Raw genomic sequence first — 13061 nt, forward strand, 5'->3', positions numbered from 1 at the left:
TTCCTGTAATTATCCATCTGGTTCATACACCTGGGCAGTGTAATCTGCGTTTATGGCTCATACACATTGGAGGTCAATTTGTGCAAAATACAAAATATTTTCTTAGGGACTTGAAATTGCCGAAAAACTACCAGGGATGTAAACGGCAAAGCAAAATGTTTTTAGTCTTTGAACTTCATCCAGAAACGATTTTCTCTACCCGCTGAATATTCCAGGCTGCTGTATATTTTCTTACAATCAAGATGTGCTGGTCTTGTTGAAATAATATATTTTTGCTAAAGCGGTGAAACGTGGATAAAAATGTAAAACAAAAAATAAGAGCAAACAAATGTGTGCATCACAAATCCCCTCTTTTTTTAATTTTATTTATTTTTTTTATTTTGGGGGTGTTTTTGGAATTGTGGATACACTGGTCCCTTTTTTTCACAAAGGTCGACAACAAGTTAAAGTATACCTAAAGGCAAAGCTTTTTTTTTTTCAGTTTTGGATAGAGAAGAGGGATTAGAACACCTGTCAGTTTTTTTTTTTTTATTGCTGTCTGTGTCTCCATTAAAGAGAGTTATCCTCTCTGCTTGTCCTGTTTACCATTATCATTGAACGTAAAAGAAAATCCCAAATTTTGCTTTGGAAATTTTAGTTCTGATGGCCTGGGGGATTCTCTAATTTGCAGGGATTTCCTCTCACTTCCTGTTTTGGCTTTGGGACAGGAAGTGAAGGTAAATCTCCCCAAACCTTACAGGGGTGCCTTATGCTATCCAAAATAAAAACCAAAAGCTGTCAGGTTAGTAAAACAGCCATATCAAACAATTTTAGGTTACATAGTAGGTGAGGTTGAAAAAAGACACAAGTCCATCAAGTCCAACCTATGTATGTGATTATATGTCAGTATTACTTTGTATATCCCTGTATGTTGTGGTCGTTCAGGTCCTTATCTAATAGTTTCTTGAAACTATCGATGCTCCCCGCTGAGACCACCGCCTGTGGAAGGGAATTCCACATCCTTGTCGCTCTTACAGTAAAGAACCCTCTACGTAGTTTAAGGTTAAATCTTTTTTCTTCTAATTTTAATGAGTGGCCATTGCCAACGCATGTTATCTCAGCTTGCGGAGCTTGGATTCTTTGAATGAGTTTACCAAAAATGTAAATATTGCAGAATATACAGCCTCATGCTACATAACTAAGCTCCTTTTTTTTTTATACTGAATGAACTAAATTATTGTATCGTAAATAAAAAAATATCTAAAAAGATAGTTTCTATTGTTTTTTTACTGCAAAAACATTTTATAAAAATTTTGATAAAAATCAAAAATCTTTTTTTAACTGCTTGCCAACCAGCACACAGAATGGCACTGGCAGGCAAAAGGGCGTACAGGTACGTCCCCTTTAAGAAGCGGTGTCGTGAGCCCGCTGCGGTCTCCGTGACCGCGGGTTCCGCGGACTCTATGTCTACCAGGTGTCCGCCATCATGTCACGGAGAGGAAGAATGGGGAGATGCTTATGTAAACAAAGTATTCCCTGTTCTGCCTAGTGACAGGACAGAGATCACTCCCTAGGACACACTCAACCCCTTCACTGCCCCCTAGTGGTTAACCCCTTCACTGCCAGTGAAGGGGTTAATTACACAGTAATCAATGCATTTTTAATCGCACTGATCGCTATATAAATGACCATGGTCCCAAAAACGTGTCAAAAATGTCCGATGTGTCCGCCATAATGTCGCAGTCCCAATAAAAATCGCAGATCGCCGCCATTACTAATAAAGAAAAATTAAAATTAAAAATGCCATTAAACTATCCCCTATTTTGTAGATGCTATAAATTTTGCGCAAACCAATCAATATACACTTATTGCGATATTTTTTTTTTTTTTTTTTTTTTTTACCAAAAATATGTAGAAGAATACTTATCAGCCTAAACTGAGGAAAGAAAATTTTTTTTATATATATTTTTGGGGGATATTATTGCAAAAATTAAAAAATACTGCGTTTGTTTTTTTTTTTTTGTTTTTTTTTTTTTTTTTTCAAAATTGACGCTCTTTTTGTGTTTATAGCGCAAAAAATAAAAACCGTAGCGGCGATCAAATGCCACCAAAAGAAAGCTCTATTAGTGGGGAAAAAAGAACATCAATGTTGTTTGGTCGCACAACCACAATATTGCCAGTTAAAACGACGCAGTGCCAAATCGCAAAAAACGCTCTGGTCTTTGGGCAGCCAAATTGTCCGGGGCTGAAGTGGTTAAAGCAAAAAAAAATCTTTTTTTTTTTTTTCTTTCTTTTTAATAATAAAATATATATTTTATAAAATTTTTTTTTTTTTTTTTGCTTTAACCACTTCAGCCCTGGACCATTTGGAGAAATAAAAAAAAAAAAAATATATATATATATATGTTATATTTTATCTTTTTTTTTTTTTTTTTTATCCACCCTGCACACCACTCGAAGTAAGTGGCTACACTTTCCGTATTTCAATCCGTCAATGGCTGGTTTAACACTACTACCTCTTCATTACTATCAACGGGATCGTCATCACGCTGTCTCAGCTACAGAGGGAGTGTTTCCATAGGGAAATCTAAGCAGCCTCTTAGCGATCACTAGTGGTAGGATCAGCCTCAGGGCTATATCAGACATGCAATTTTGTAGCAATGACTAATTACTGCTGCAAATGTCTAATGTCAGCGATTTAACAACACTATGGGGGTTATTTACAAAAGGCAACTCCACCTTGCACTGCAAGTGCACTTGGAGGTAAAGCCGCTGTAGATCCGAGGGGGACATGCAAGGAAAATAATAAAAGAGCATTTTAGCTTGCCCATGATTGGATGATAAAATCAGCAGAGCTTCCCCTCATTTCAGATCTACCCCTGGATTTGCCTTTCGAAAATGACCCCCTTTGTCTCTAGTAGCACTTTGTTGTTGCTACAAGTTAAACTAGTATTATTGCATAGGGTTGGTTTGTTCCACTACAAATCTCTCTCTGGCCTCCTGCACACTGAAGCTGATAAAAAAAACTGAAGTTTTTGGGAGTTTAGGCATTTTCTTTCTTTCTTTTTTTTTTTTTTTTTTACCAGCCCTTAAACTCCCCTCCTATCTATCCTATGTGTCCATGCACATATGAACGTTTATTGAAGTTTATTAGCAGGGGAGTTTATGGGCTGTTGTCTTAACGCCCTAGAATCGCATTCAAGAGCAGTTCTGACCACAAATGATAAAAAAAAAAAAAAAACCCAAAAACGTTTTTAAAGCGGTGTTTTCCTGCCCGCAATCCGACGTCCAGAGACTTTTTTTGTTTTGAACGTCCTGTGTGCATGGAGCCTATCGGTGTTTTGTAATCCATAGAAGTAAATGCAGAGTGAGTGTTGCTGGCGTAAAACACTGAGGCTTGGTTCACACTTGCCCGCAGTCTGCGGCTTGGTTGCGGGTGAAGGAATCGCCAAATCACGCTGCTCTTTATGAACACATGAAAACCTTTTGTTTTGCAAGGGACAGCCCGCAGCGTGTTTGCAGGTGCGGGAACTGCAGGGAAATCGCATGGTCACCAAGACTATGCAGTTTCCCTGTAGCCGCATTTTTAAAAAGGAGCATGCACTTTTCTGTGGGAAACGCGGGCACAGCAGCCCATTCAAATGAATAGGATGCCGTGCCCAAGCAAATGTGCACCAAGCCTGAAGCCTGGTTCACATGTGCAATTTCATATGTTACTTGAGTCGCACAGAATCGCATGACAATGGAAATCCCATTGTTTTCAATGGTTTCGGTTCACATCAGTGCCACTCCGCAAAGAGCAATTTTCAAAAAGGGTTCCTGTACTATTTTGGTATGATTCCAATGCAGTCTTGGCCCCATAGAATATGCAAACCTTATCCAAGTAGCACTACATGATCGCCCTGAAAGCTGGATCAAAATCTTATCGCAGCATTGTAAACCTAGACTAAGCTACCGATTGCTGTAAAATTTGTTACTTCCATGGAAAATAACTGATTTCTGTTACAAGAAATTGTTAAAAAAAAAAAAAAAAAATAGCAGTGAATAAATTGCCCGTTTTGACATGGCCCTGCAGTGATTTCTTTTTACCGTTCTATAACAGCCTGCTTCTTGTGAGCTGTTCAGCTCTTTAGTATGATGAGTGTTCCGTTTTTTCTCAGCAGGTTTGCTTATGTGTCATCTGTTCTCTACTGATTAAAAAGTAGACGAGTAGTCATCAGCGTTTCTTCTGTTTTTTTTTTTTTTTTTTGTCGTTTCCTCCTTGGCACTTACTGCCCCTTCTACGTTGGCTTGACTAAGAGCAGACGTGAGAGCCTCTAGGGTATTCATTGTACAACACAAAGCCTTGGAAATGCAGGCTGTCCCACGGACGAGGGAGGCACAAACACTAGGGGAGGGAGGGGACTGACGAGTAACACTAAAGGAACAAACTCCCTGACTCCTTATCATCTCCGTGTTACCTTCTGAATCATCTGATACTGAGCTGTCCCACCTACCTGAATAAACTGCAAGCAAGAGACTGAGGAGGAGGCAGCTGGCGTTCTTCTCCTCCCGGGAGGCAGCGAGCAGAAGGTGGGAATTGTAAGTGTAGCTTTTGGATTCCACTATGTGCACCTGTTGTCATGTAGACAAGGACGTTGTAGCTGCTACAATTCCTATGTACTCTCTCCCTTTCCGTTCTCTTGGGTGTGCTAGAGTGTCATTTTTATTTGTTAGCAGAGGGGGGGGGACAAATGAATATGGAATTTAGGAGCCAGCCTGTCCAATCCAGAAGCCAGCAGGATTTGTTTTAGGCACAAGCTTCATTGATTACTAAAGAAAACCTCATAAGTTAGGCGCAAGCTGTCATTTTTAATATGCTTTGGCTACCTGGCTCTTTGTACTAGCCAACGTGTGCCCGTTCCAGTTACGGCCAAGGTTGGGGATATTACAAAGACTTTAAAATGTAGCGTGTAGTACGAAACGTTGCCACAGAGTACATTACTAGGATTATAATGTGTTACTCTAATCCAGCCCCCCCACTGGTAAAACGGAAGTCCAATTTATCTAGTCTGTTATCCAATTTATATATTGTGGTACACCAGCTAATCTACTCTAGGGTAGCCATACCTATCGGAGTATTGAAGGCTTCAGAACTGTATAGAGTACTTCCAAGTAGCCAGAAGCTGTAATAAAATCGGTTTCTTTTTACGATCGATCCCTTCAGACAGGAAAAATCAATCTATAGTCGTCAACCTGTCTGATCGATATGCCCACACACAGGGAAGTTGATTTTGTCCAATAGTTATAAGATATGATCAGTAGTCGGTTATTTAGGATATGCCACCTGTAGAGAGAGAGCCTTTTCTCACTATCTTAACATGTGATCACTGTTATAAATTGCATATCTGCTTCCGCCATGTAATCATTTGGAACGATCGTATTCATAAACAGTTTATAGCTATTGGCTCAATTGTGGAGTTGATTAATTTGATGGAGTTACACCTCAATCCGATAAAAAAAAAAATCTAAGTGCGTATGGCCAGCATAGTTGCTGCATGCTGAAATATTTTTTTATTTATTTCCAGCAAGAACAAATGGTGAACCTGGGTGGAGGTTGTGGGCTGTGCTGCCATGTGATTCTTGCACAGACAGCTAGTGCTCCAGCCGCTCATTACGCTTCACGAAAGATCTAGATCTGTGGGCACCATAGGACAACTACTAGATCGCTCTTCTCCTAGTTGATAAACTTAAGGCGTTGCCATGACCGTACCCTCCGATATGAAGCAGCGCATTCGCAATAAAGGGGTCGGCCCTTTTTTATATCTGGATTAGGGGAATTTGGGGGTCTCTTTTGCATTGGAGTTATAACCGCTGAAATCTGCAGTGCTTCTGCATTGTTTTTCTCTGGAGGATATACTTTGTACTCAAAGTTTCAAACTGGAAGCCAGAACCTGATTGGTTGCTTTTGGCTGCACCTTCTCTTTTAGTTCAGTAACCTTTGTTCCTAATGTTGCTCAATGTCCAACAGATAAGCCCCCTCCCGATCAAACCATTTGATAAAAGGCGGTCATTTTTCTTCTTGGAGTAATGCCATTACCACACTTTTTCTTTGCAATTTGTGTGTTTGCCTCCTAACCCCCCTCCTTTTCCTTGTAATATGAGAAATTGTGAGGTTCCAGGTAACTGACTTGCGAGCTAGGGCAGAGGTCGTGTGTCTGCTGCGGAGAGGAGCTGTGTCGGTGGCAGTGGTCCTTGGAGCTCTGGTGCCTACTGAAGGCTGTAACCTCATTATTGGCTTCTCTAGGTTTCATGCTTGGGGGGAGCCACATCTAAGATGGCTTTGCTTCACCTACAAACAGAATTACTCTTGGGTGCTGTTCTGTTAAGGCTAGCCTGCAGGTGACACTCACACCTTAGATGATGAAATCCAAGTGAAAACCACAATCTTTGAGTTTTGGAGGAGTAATATCAGATTGTAGTTTTTACGCTTCTAACCATTTTTTTTTTTTTTTTTTTTTTGTGAACATTGCTGTGTTTATTACCAAATTCCTTCAAATCTAGTTTTAATTCTAGTGTGTGGGTGTTACTGTTTTTGCTTTGTGTATGTTTGCTTACTCATGTTTTGGATACAACCGCTTGCATGCTGAGCATTTTAGGTTTCAGCGTGAACACATTTGCATGTCTATGCAATGCTTCTTCTATGGCTGAAATAAAGGTGTGTGTGTGTGTGTGTGTTTGTTTTTTTTTGTTTTTTTTTTTTTTATTTGAAATTGGTCAATTCTATGAGAAGATAGTCAGCTAAATTGGTCGGTTTTGGTCAGAGATGACAACAGTCTCATTTCAGTGGTACCAGCTGGGCATCTGTCCCACAACTCTGGACCAGGCGGGAGTAAGACATTGGATAGGTTTAAAAAAAACCTTAGGACTCCTTTCACACTGTTTAGTTTTTGATGTGCAAAAAAAAGCACACGGGTGTGTTTTTTTTTTTGCCCCCCCCCCCCACAAAAATGGATCAGTGCAAAAGGGCCCCAAAAGTCCTGCATGCTGCATTTTTGATTCACGTTAAAGGCCGGGTTCACATGTGCGACTGCACATGGTCCAGTGCGTTCCTGTTCACCGATTTTCAGGTGCCAATCGGGTTTAAACATTTTGCCTAAAATCGCACCCGAATTGGAACCAGAAACACACAGGACCCTTTTGGAATGCGGACTACGGCCGCCTCGGACCTGTGTGTACTGGCTCCACTGCAAGCTGGGCACACTCGCTTGTCATGTAAATTGGATGCACCTCTCCATTGAAATTAGAAAACTCATCAAAAATACATAGTGCATTTTTTGAGTCACATGTATAAGTTTTACATGCTGGCAGTCAGGAATTCAAGAAAACGCACCAAAAACTCATTAAAACACCTTTAAAAACATAAGCGTTTTTACAAAACACATACAGCATTTTTAATTGCACCAGTGGGAAAGGACTCTTTTTTTATATTGATGTTTCTGTACGTTTCTCTTTCTCCTTCTTCTCCTCCTTATCATCCATCATCATCATCATCATCATTTAAAATGCTCGATGGTGCAACCTTCTAAAGATTAGTAGGCTTGGTTTGATTCTCAAAATGCTAAGTTTTATAGCAAAAAAGAACGGTCATGTTGGAATTTTTTTTTTTTTTTTTTTTTTGCATTAACACGCGGTTTTCTAAATGTTAGTAGTGGAATCGATCGGAAACAGAAAAAAAATACAACGCATGTGCATGGTAAGATGTAACCCCCGGAAGCACAAGGATACGTACAGTTGGCGAGTGGGAGGGTTCACAAAGGTCAAATCTTTACATAATTTCTGTGGATCATGCAATCGATTGACAAAAAATACATCATTTATGTTCACGATCGATAATATATTGAACAGTGGAGAAATTTTTTTTGACACAATGGTGTTATCGATAGATCTTTATCAAATATGAACCTTTTTTTTTTTTTTTTTTTTTTTTTTTTCAAACGATATTCTAACCATCTATGGTCAGCTTAAGATTTCCATTATATTTTGTAGTGAGTGTAGTGTCACTTGAAGCTCATGAATTTGGTGCAAGGCTTCTATCTACATCCCCACCACTAGAAATGGGTCACAGATGCCATCTTAAATCGTCTCCACTTTGACGTCCATGTAGGCACATTTACATAGTGACAGGTGTACTCTTAAATGCATTCCAGTGTAATGGGCGCTTGATTTTACCAATGCTTAAGAGGTTCCTCACTTTGATTATCCAAGATTATGAAAATGATTGTGCCAGCAAACGAAGTAATACTATATGTGAATATTTAAATATTGACATTTGAGTCACTAGCTTTATATTCTTAGCTTGGTAGATATTTTACTGTTGACTAGGCAGTTTCAGTTTGGGAAGAATTTTAATGACGTGTTATCCAATAAGGGCCGAGCCTTTCTTTTAATTGAGGCCTTTGTGCCGAGTTGTCGCAGCCAGTCACACCGGTTTTAAAAGTTTTCAGTACAGGTGAAAGATGCCGGACGAGGAAGTTTATGTAGTGATTATCTTCATAGTGGCACAAATTCGGGAACATGGCGATCTCGCAGTCACAAAGCTTCCTGCAATGCAGGTTGCTAATTAAATGTTTTTTTTGTTTGCTTTGATGTTTGTTTAGTGTTTTTAGTTTGTTTTGAGTGTTTCAATTGCCGAAAGGAAATTCTTTTCAGCACCTTAAACATATAAAAATGAATACTAATGGGCTGATGTTAAGGAGATGCTGGATCCTTCTTATTTTTTTTTTTCCTTTCTGCTGTAAAAAATTGGCAGCTGAACTTGTAGATTTGATTAGAAAAAAAACATAAATATACAATTTTTTTTGTGTGTGTAATATATTCTCTAATACTATATTACCAAAAGTATTGTGACACCTGCCTTTACAAACACATGCGCTTTAGTGGCATCCCAGTTCAATATTGAAGCGGATTTGTGGGGTCAGGCACTGATGTTGGATGAGAAGGCCTGGCTCGCAGTCTCCACTCTAATTCATCCCAAAGATGTTCTATGGGGTTGAGGCGCAGGCCAGTCAAGTTCCTCCACCCGACACTCGCTCATCCATGTCTTTTTTTATGGACCTTGCTTTGTGCACTGGTCCAAATCATTTGGTGGGCTTGGCCCCTTAGTTCCAGTGAAGGGAACTCCCTAGGGCGTCGGCATACCAAGACATTTTGGACAATTTTATGCTACAACTTTTTAGGAACATTTTGGGGATGGTCCCTTCCTGTTCCAACATGACTGCGCACCAGTACACTAATCAAGGTCCATAAAAACATGAATGAGAGAGTTTGGGGTGGAGAAACTTGACTGGCCTGCACCTCAACCTGATAGAACACCTTTGGGATAATTTAGAGCGGAGACTGTGAGCCAGGCCTTCTCATCCACATCAGTGCCTGACCTCACAAATGCGCTTCTGGAGGAATGGTCAAACATTCCCATAGACACACTCCTAAACCTTGTGGACAGCCTTCCCAGAAGAGTTAAAGCTCTTCTAGCTGCAAAGGGTGGGCTAACTTAATATTGAACCTACACTGTGGACTAAGATTGGGATGGCATTAAAATTAATGTGTGTGTATATATGTGTGTGTATATATTGTGTGTGTGTGTGTGTGTGTATGTATATGTGTGTGTATATATATATATATATATATATATATGTATATATATATATATATATATATATATATATATATATATATATATATATATATATATATATATATATATATATATATATATATATTTGGGGGGGGGGGAGAATGGAGTAGTGGAAGACAGGCTGGAAAACCAGTCAAAACTTTATTTCCTGTCTAGTGAAACCAATATCACAAGGAAAGTAAGTGAGGGGAAAACCTGACCGGGTTTTTTACCCTATCCCTTTTTTATCTGTAAGCTGACAGATAGTAACCGACATTTAAAAATGTCCGTTGTGCTGCGTTTACATGCCACGTTTGCTTTTAGAAGCTTTTTTTACATTGAAAATAGTCAAAAATGTTTCTCCATTAAAAAACGCCTGGAAACCAAACGAGGCTAAATGCGAGTTACCGCGTTTACAAGCTGTTACAGGCACTTCGCGTTTCAAATGCCTTGGAACATCTGTCCTGAACGCATTTTTTTTTTTTTTTTCTTTTTTTGGAAATCAAAAAAAAAAAAAAAAAAAAAAAAAAAGCTTCTAAACTCAACTGCCTAGAAACGACTATAAACAACCCTGTGTACATGTACTGATAAAGATAACCTATAGGAGAGTTCAGGGGCAGCTGAAAAAACCGCCCAACTGCTCCTAAAGGTCCGTTTACCAGCAGCAGTGTACATGAGGCCTTAGTGCTATTCTTGTCCTATTTTGTTGCATAACTTTCTGTGAAGTGTGACACATTTTATTACTGCCCTTTCTGCATTCTTTGTACATGTGCTGAGATGATTGCATTTTTTTTTCCTTTGCTCTAATCTGTCGGAGTCTGTCATCTCACCCCCTTGCTGTGAATGATTAAATTCTCTGCATGGCACCTGTTAAGTAAGTTATCTAATCACACAGGTGTGGCTCTTCATTGTGTCACATTAGGGACAATTGCTAGGTGTATGTGACAACAGCTTTTCTTTCCAGCTAAGTTCTACCTTGACTGTGTAACAAGTCAAACAAGACCGAGTGATCAGGAACAGACACCTGCATTCCACAGCAGGGTGTCCTTCAGAGTTTCACTGATTAGCATGAGAGTAATTGCTTTTTTCTGATTGGGCAATAGTTTACCTGGCCCTAACCTTATTTCTGTTTTCTCTGCAGAGTGGCCACACTCACTAAAACCAAGGATGAAGAGGGCAGCATCCTGCTTCTACCTATGGCTTTTCCTTCAACTTCCCCTAATTGGTTCTTCCACCCAGGTGAAATACAGAGTAGAGGAGGAGCAGCCACCAAATGTCTTGATTGGAAGCCTGGCTGCTGACTATGGCTATCCAGACTCAAAGCACCTGTACAAGCTGGAATTGGGACATCCTTACCTCCGAGTGGATGGCACGAAAGGGGACATCTACACAACTGAGACTGCCATTGACCGAGAGAGCCTGCGTGAGTGCCAGAACTTGTTCCCAGGCCAAGCATGCTTCCTGGAGTTTGAAGTATCTATGACAGACCTGATGTCCCCAGTTCCCAGGCTTATCGATGGTCAGATTGAGGTTTTGGACATAAACGATAACAGTCCTAATTTTGCCTCTCCAGTACTCATGTTGTCCATTCCAGAAAACACTAATATTGGAATGCTTTTTCCAATCCCTGCTGCTACCGACCGGGATTCTGGAGTGAACGGGGTGGCATCCTATGAGCTGATTGTGGGCCCTGAAGCACATGAACTTTTTGGACTGCAAGTAGCCGAGGACCAAGATGAGAAACAACCTCAGCTCATTGTCATGGGAAATCTTGATCGGGAGCAAAGAGACTCTTATGATCTCACAATTAAAGTTCAAGATGGTGGCAAGACCCCACGAGCCAGCAGTGCCCTACTACGTATCTCTATCCTGGACACCAACGACAATGCTCCCAAATTTGAAAAGATGGCTTACGAGGCAGTGCTGCCTGAGAACAGCCCAATGGGGCATTCTGTACTCCAGGTAAGAAGAGAATTCTCTACAATGTAGATTTGTTTTACTTTTTAAAACCTGTTTTCATTAGTTAGATTCAAGAGCAGAGGACGAGTCGTCAGCATGAATGCCTACCTATTTTCTATCGGATAAGTAATCAAAGTATGTGCTGTGTGTCTAATGGAGTGGCTCTTCCATTTTGTTCAGGATTACAGCCTGAAGGGATTAAGCAGTGGTTGGATGAAAATGTTTAATGTGGTAAATAAAGCACTGATCAAGTTAAAGCAATCAGGGGACTTTTAAAGTCTTTCCTATTAAAATGCAGCTTTCAAAAAAGGTAGTTCGTTCTTCTGGCTTTCAATGTAGTTATCGTTTTGTTGTTTTATTGCATTAGGCAGGTAACATAAGATCAATGTCGTCAGATACAACTCTTCAATTGAGAAATTGCTGCTAATGATCCTGCATTCCACAGCCTGGATACTTTATATGTATGTCATGGCTGAGTTATGCAGGTAATTTACAAGTGCATACATTCGCATATAAATTAACTTTTGAAAAATGTTGTCCATGTAGCCACAACAGGACAATTGCTAGTCGTTCAGCCAGTCTGTTGTTAATGTTTTTTACTTTTCAGTGAGTCTTAAATGGCCTGATTTTCCTTTTAAGGATAGGAATTTGTTATGCTCCAGTAAATGAAGCTGTCATTCTAGCTCTTTGCTGCAATAAAAATTAAAAAGACAGGGTTTTTTTTTTTTTTTTTTTTTTTTTTTAAAGCATGATTGCTCAAGGCCCTTTTTTTTTTTTTTTTTTAGCTTTTATGGTTTAGCATAGGCCAAAATGGAGGTTCACATGAGTGTTTCCTATCCTCCAATCAGCTCTCACACTGAATGTGTCAGACCTCTAACTGCAGCTCTCCACCCCCTTCTCTGTGAATACTGAAAAATGTAGAAGGATTTCATCCCTTCACTTTGAAGGGAAGTACAAAAGAGAAGACTGCAGATAAACAAGTAAAACTTGTGTACAAGGCTTTGTTTCATCTGTGTATTATCTGAGGCTGTCAAAATTAACACTGGTGCCAACTGAACATCTAATATCTATGGGTACCTAAACCCAAGGATAGCTTCTGAGACACCAATACCTACCTATTATAATAACTATTCTGGAATAAATATAGATACTGCCATTGCTGGTATCCTTCTGAAAATGATAGCTGCCTGGCTGGTTTAATTATTTTTGAGTCGAACTTTGAAACAAGTATGTAAGAAAGTGACAAGAGTCAGGTTTTCTTGCCTCCTTTTTTTTTTTTATTGGTGGCAAAGTACTGAAGTCAAAAACATCAATTGACAGCCAAGCAATGACCATTTTCAGAAGATGTTGGCAGAGACGGCCTACTTAGGCATCTCATGATAAACTTCCTTTAAGGCCTTGTTTGGAAATCCTTTGTAATGGGGTATAAACAGTGGCATGTCTTTTGTGGACAAAGGATGCAGTAGGC

General features: G+C 39.7%; 1 protein-coding gene across 7 annotated transcripts in view; it reads left to right on the forward strand.

Moving 5' to 3' along the window:
- PCDH1 (protocadherin 1) overlaps positions 1-13061 on the forward strand; it is a 296202-nt gene that overhangs the window by 41380 nt on the left and 241761 nt on the right. For 5 of the 7 annotated variants that reach the window (XM_073621038.1, XM_073621041.1, XM_073621042.1 and 2 more), the window contains exon 2: positions 10776-11596. In XM_073621038.1, the coding sequence (XP_073477139.1) occupies positions 10776-11596 (821 nt within the window). Of the gene's footprint in view, positions 1-4375; positions 4561-10775; positions 11597-13061 lie in introns of those variants that run through there. The other 2 variants (XM_073621040.1, XM_073621039.1) reach the window with 2 other exon arrangements.

Source organism: Aquarana catesbeiana, linkage group LG03 (assembly GCF_042186555.1).
Source record: "Aquarana catesbeiana isolate 2022-GZ linkage group LG03, ASM4218655v1, whole genome shotgun sequence".
NCBI lineage: Eukaryota > Metazoa > Chordata > Amphibia > Anura > Ranidae > Aquarana > Aquarana catesbeiana.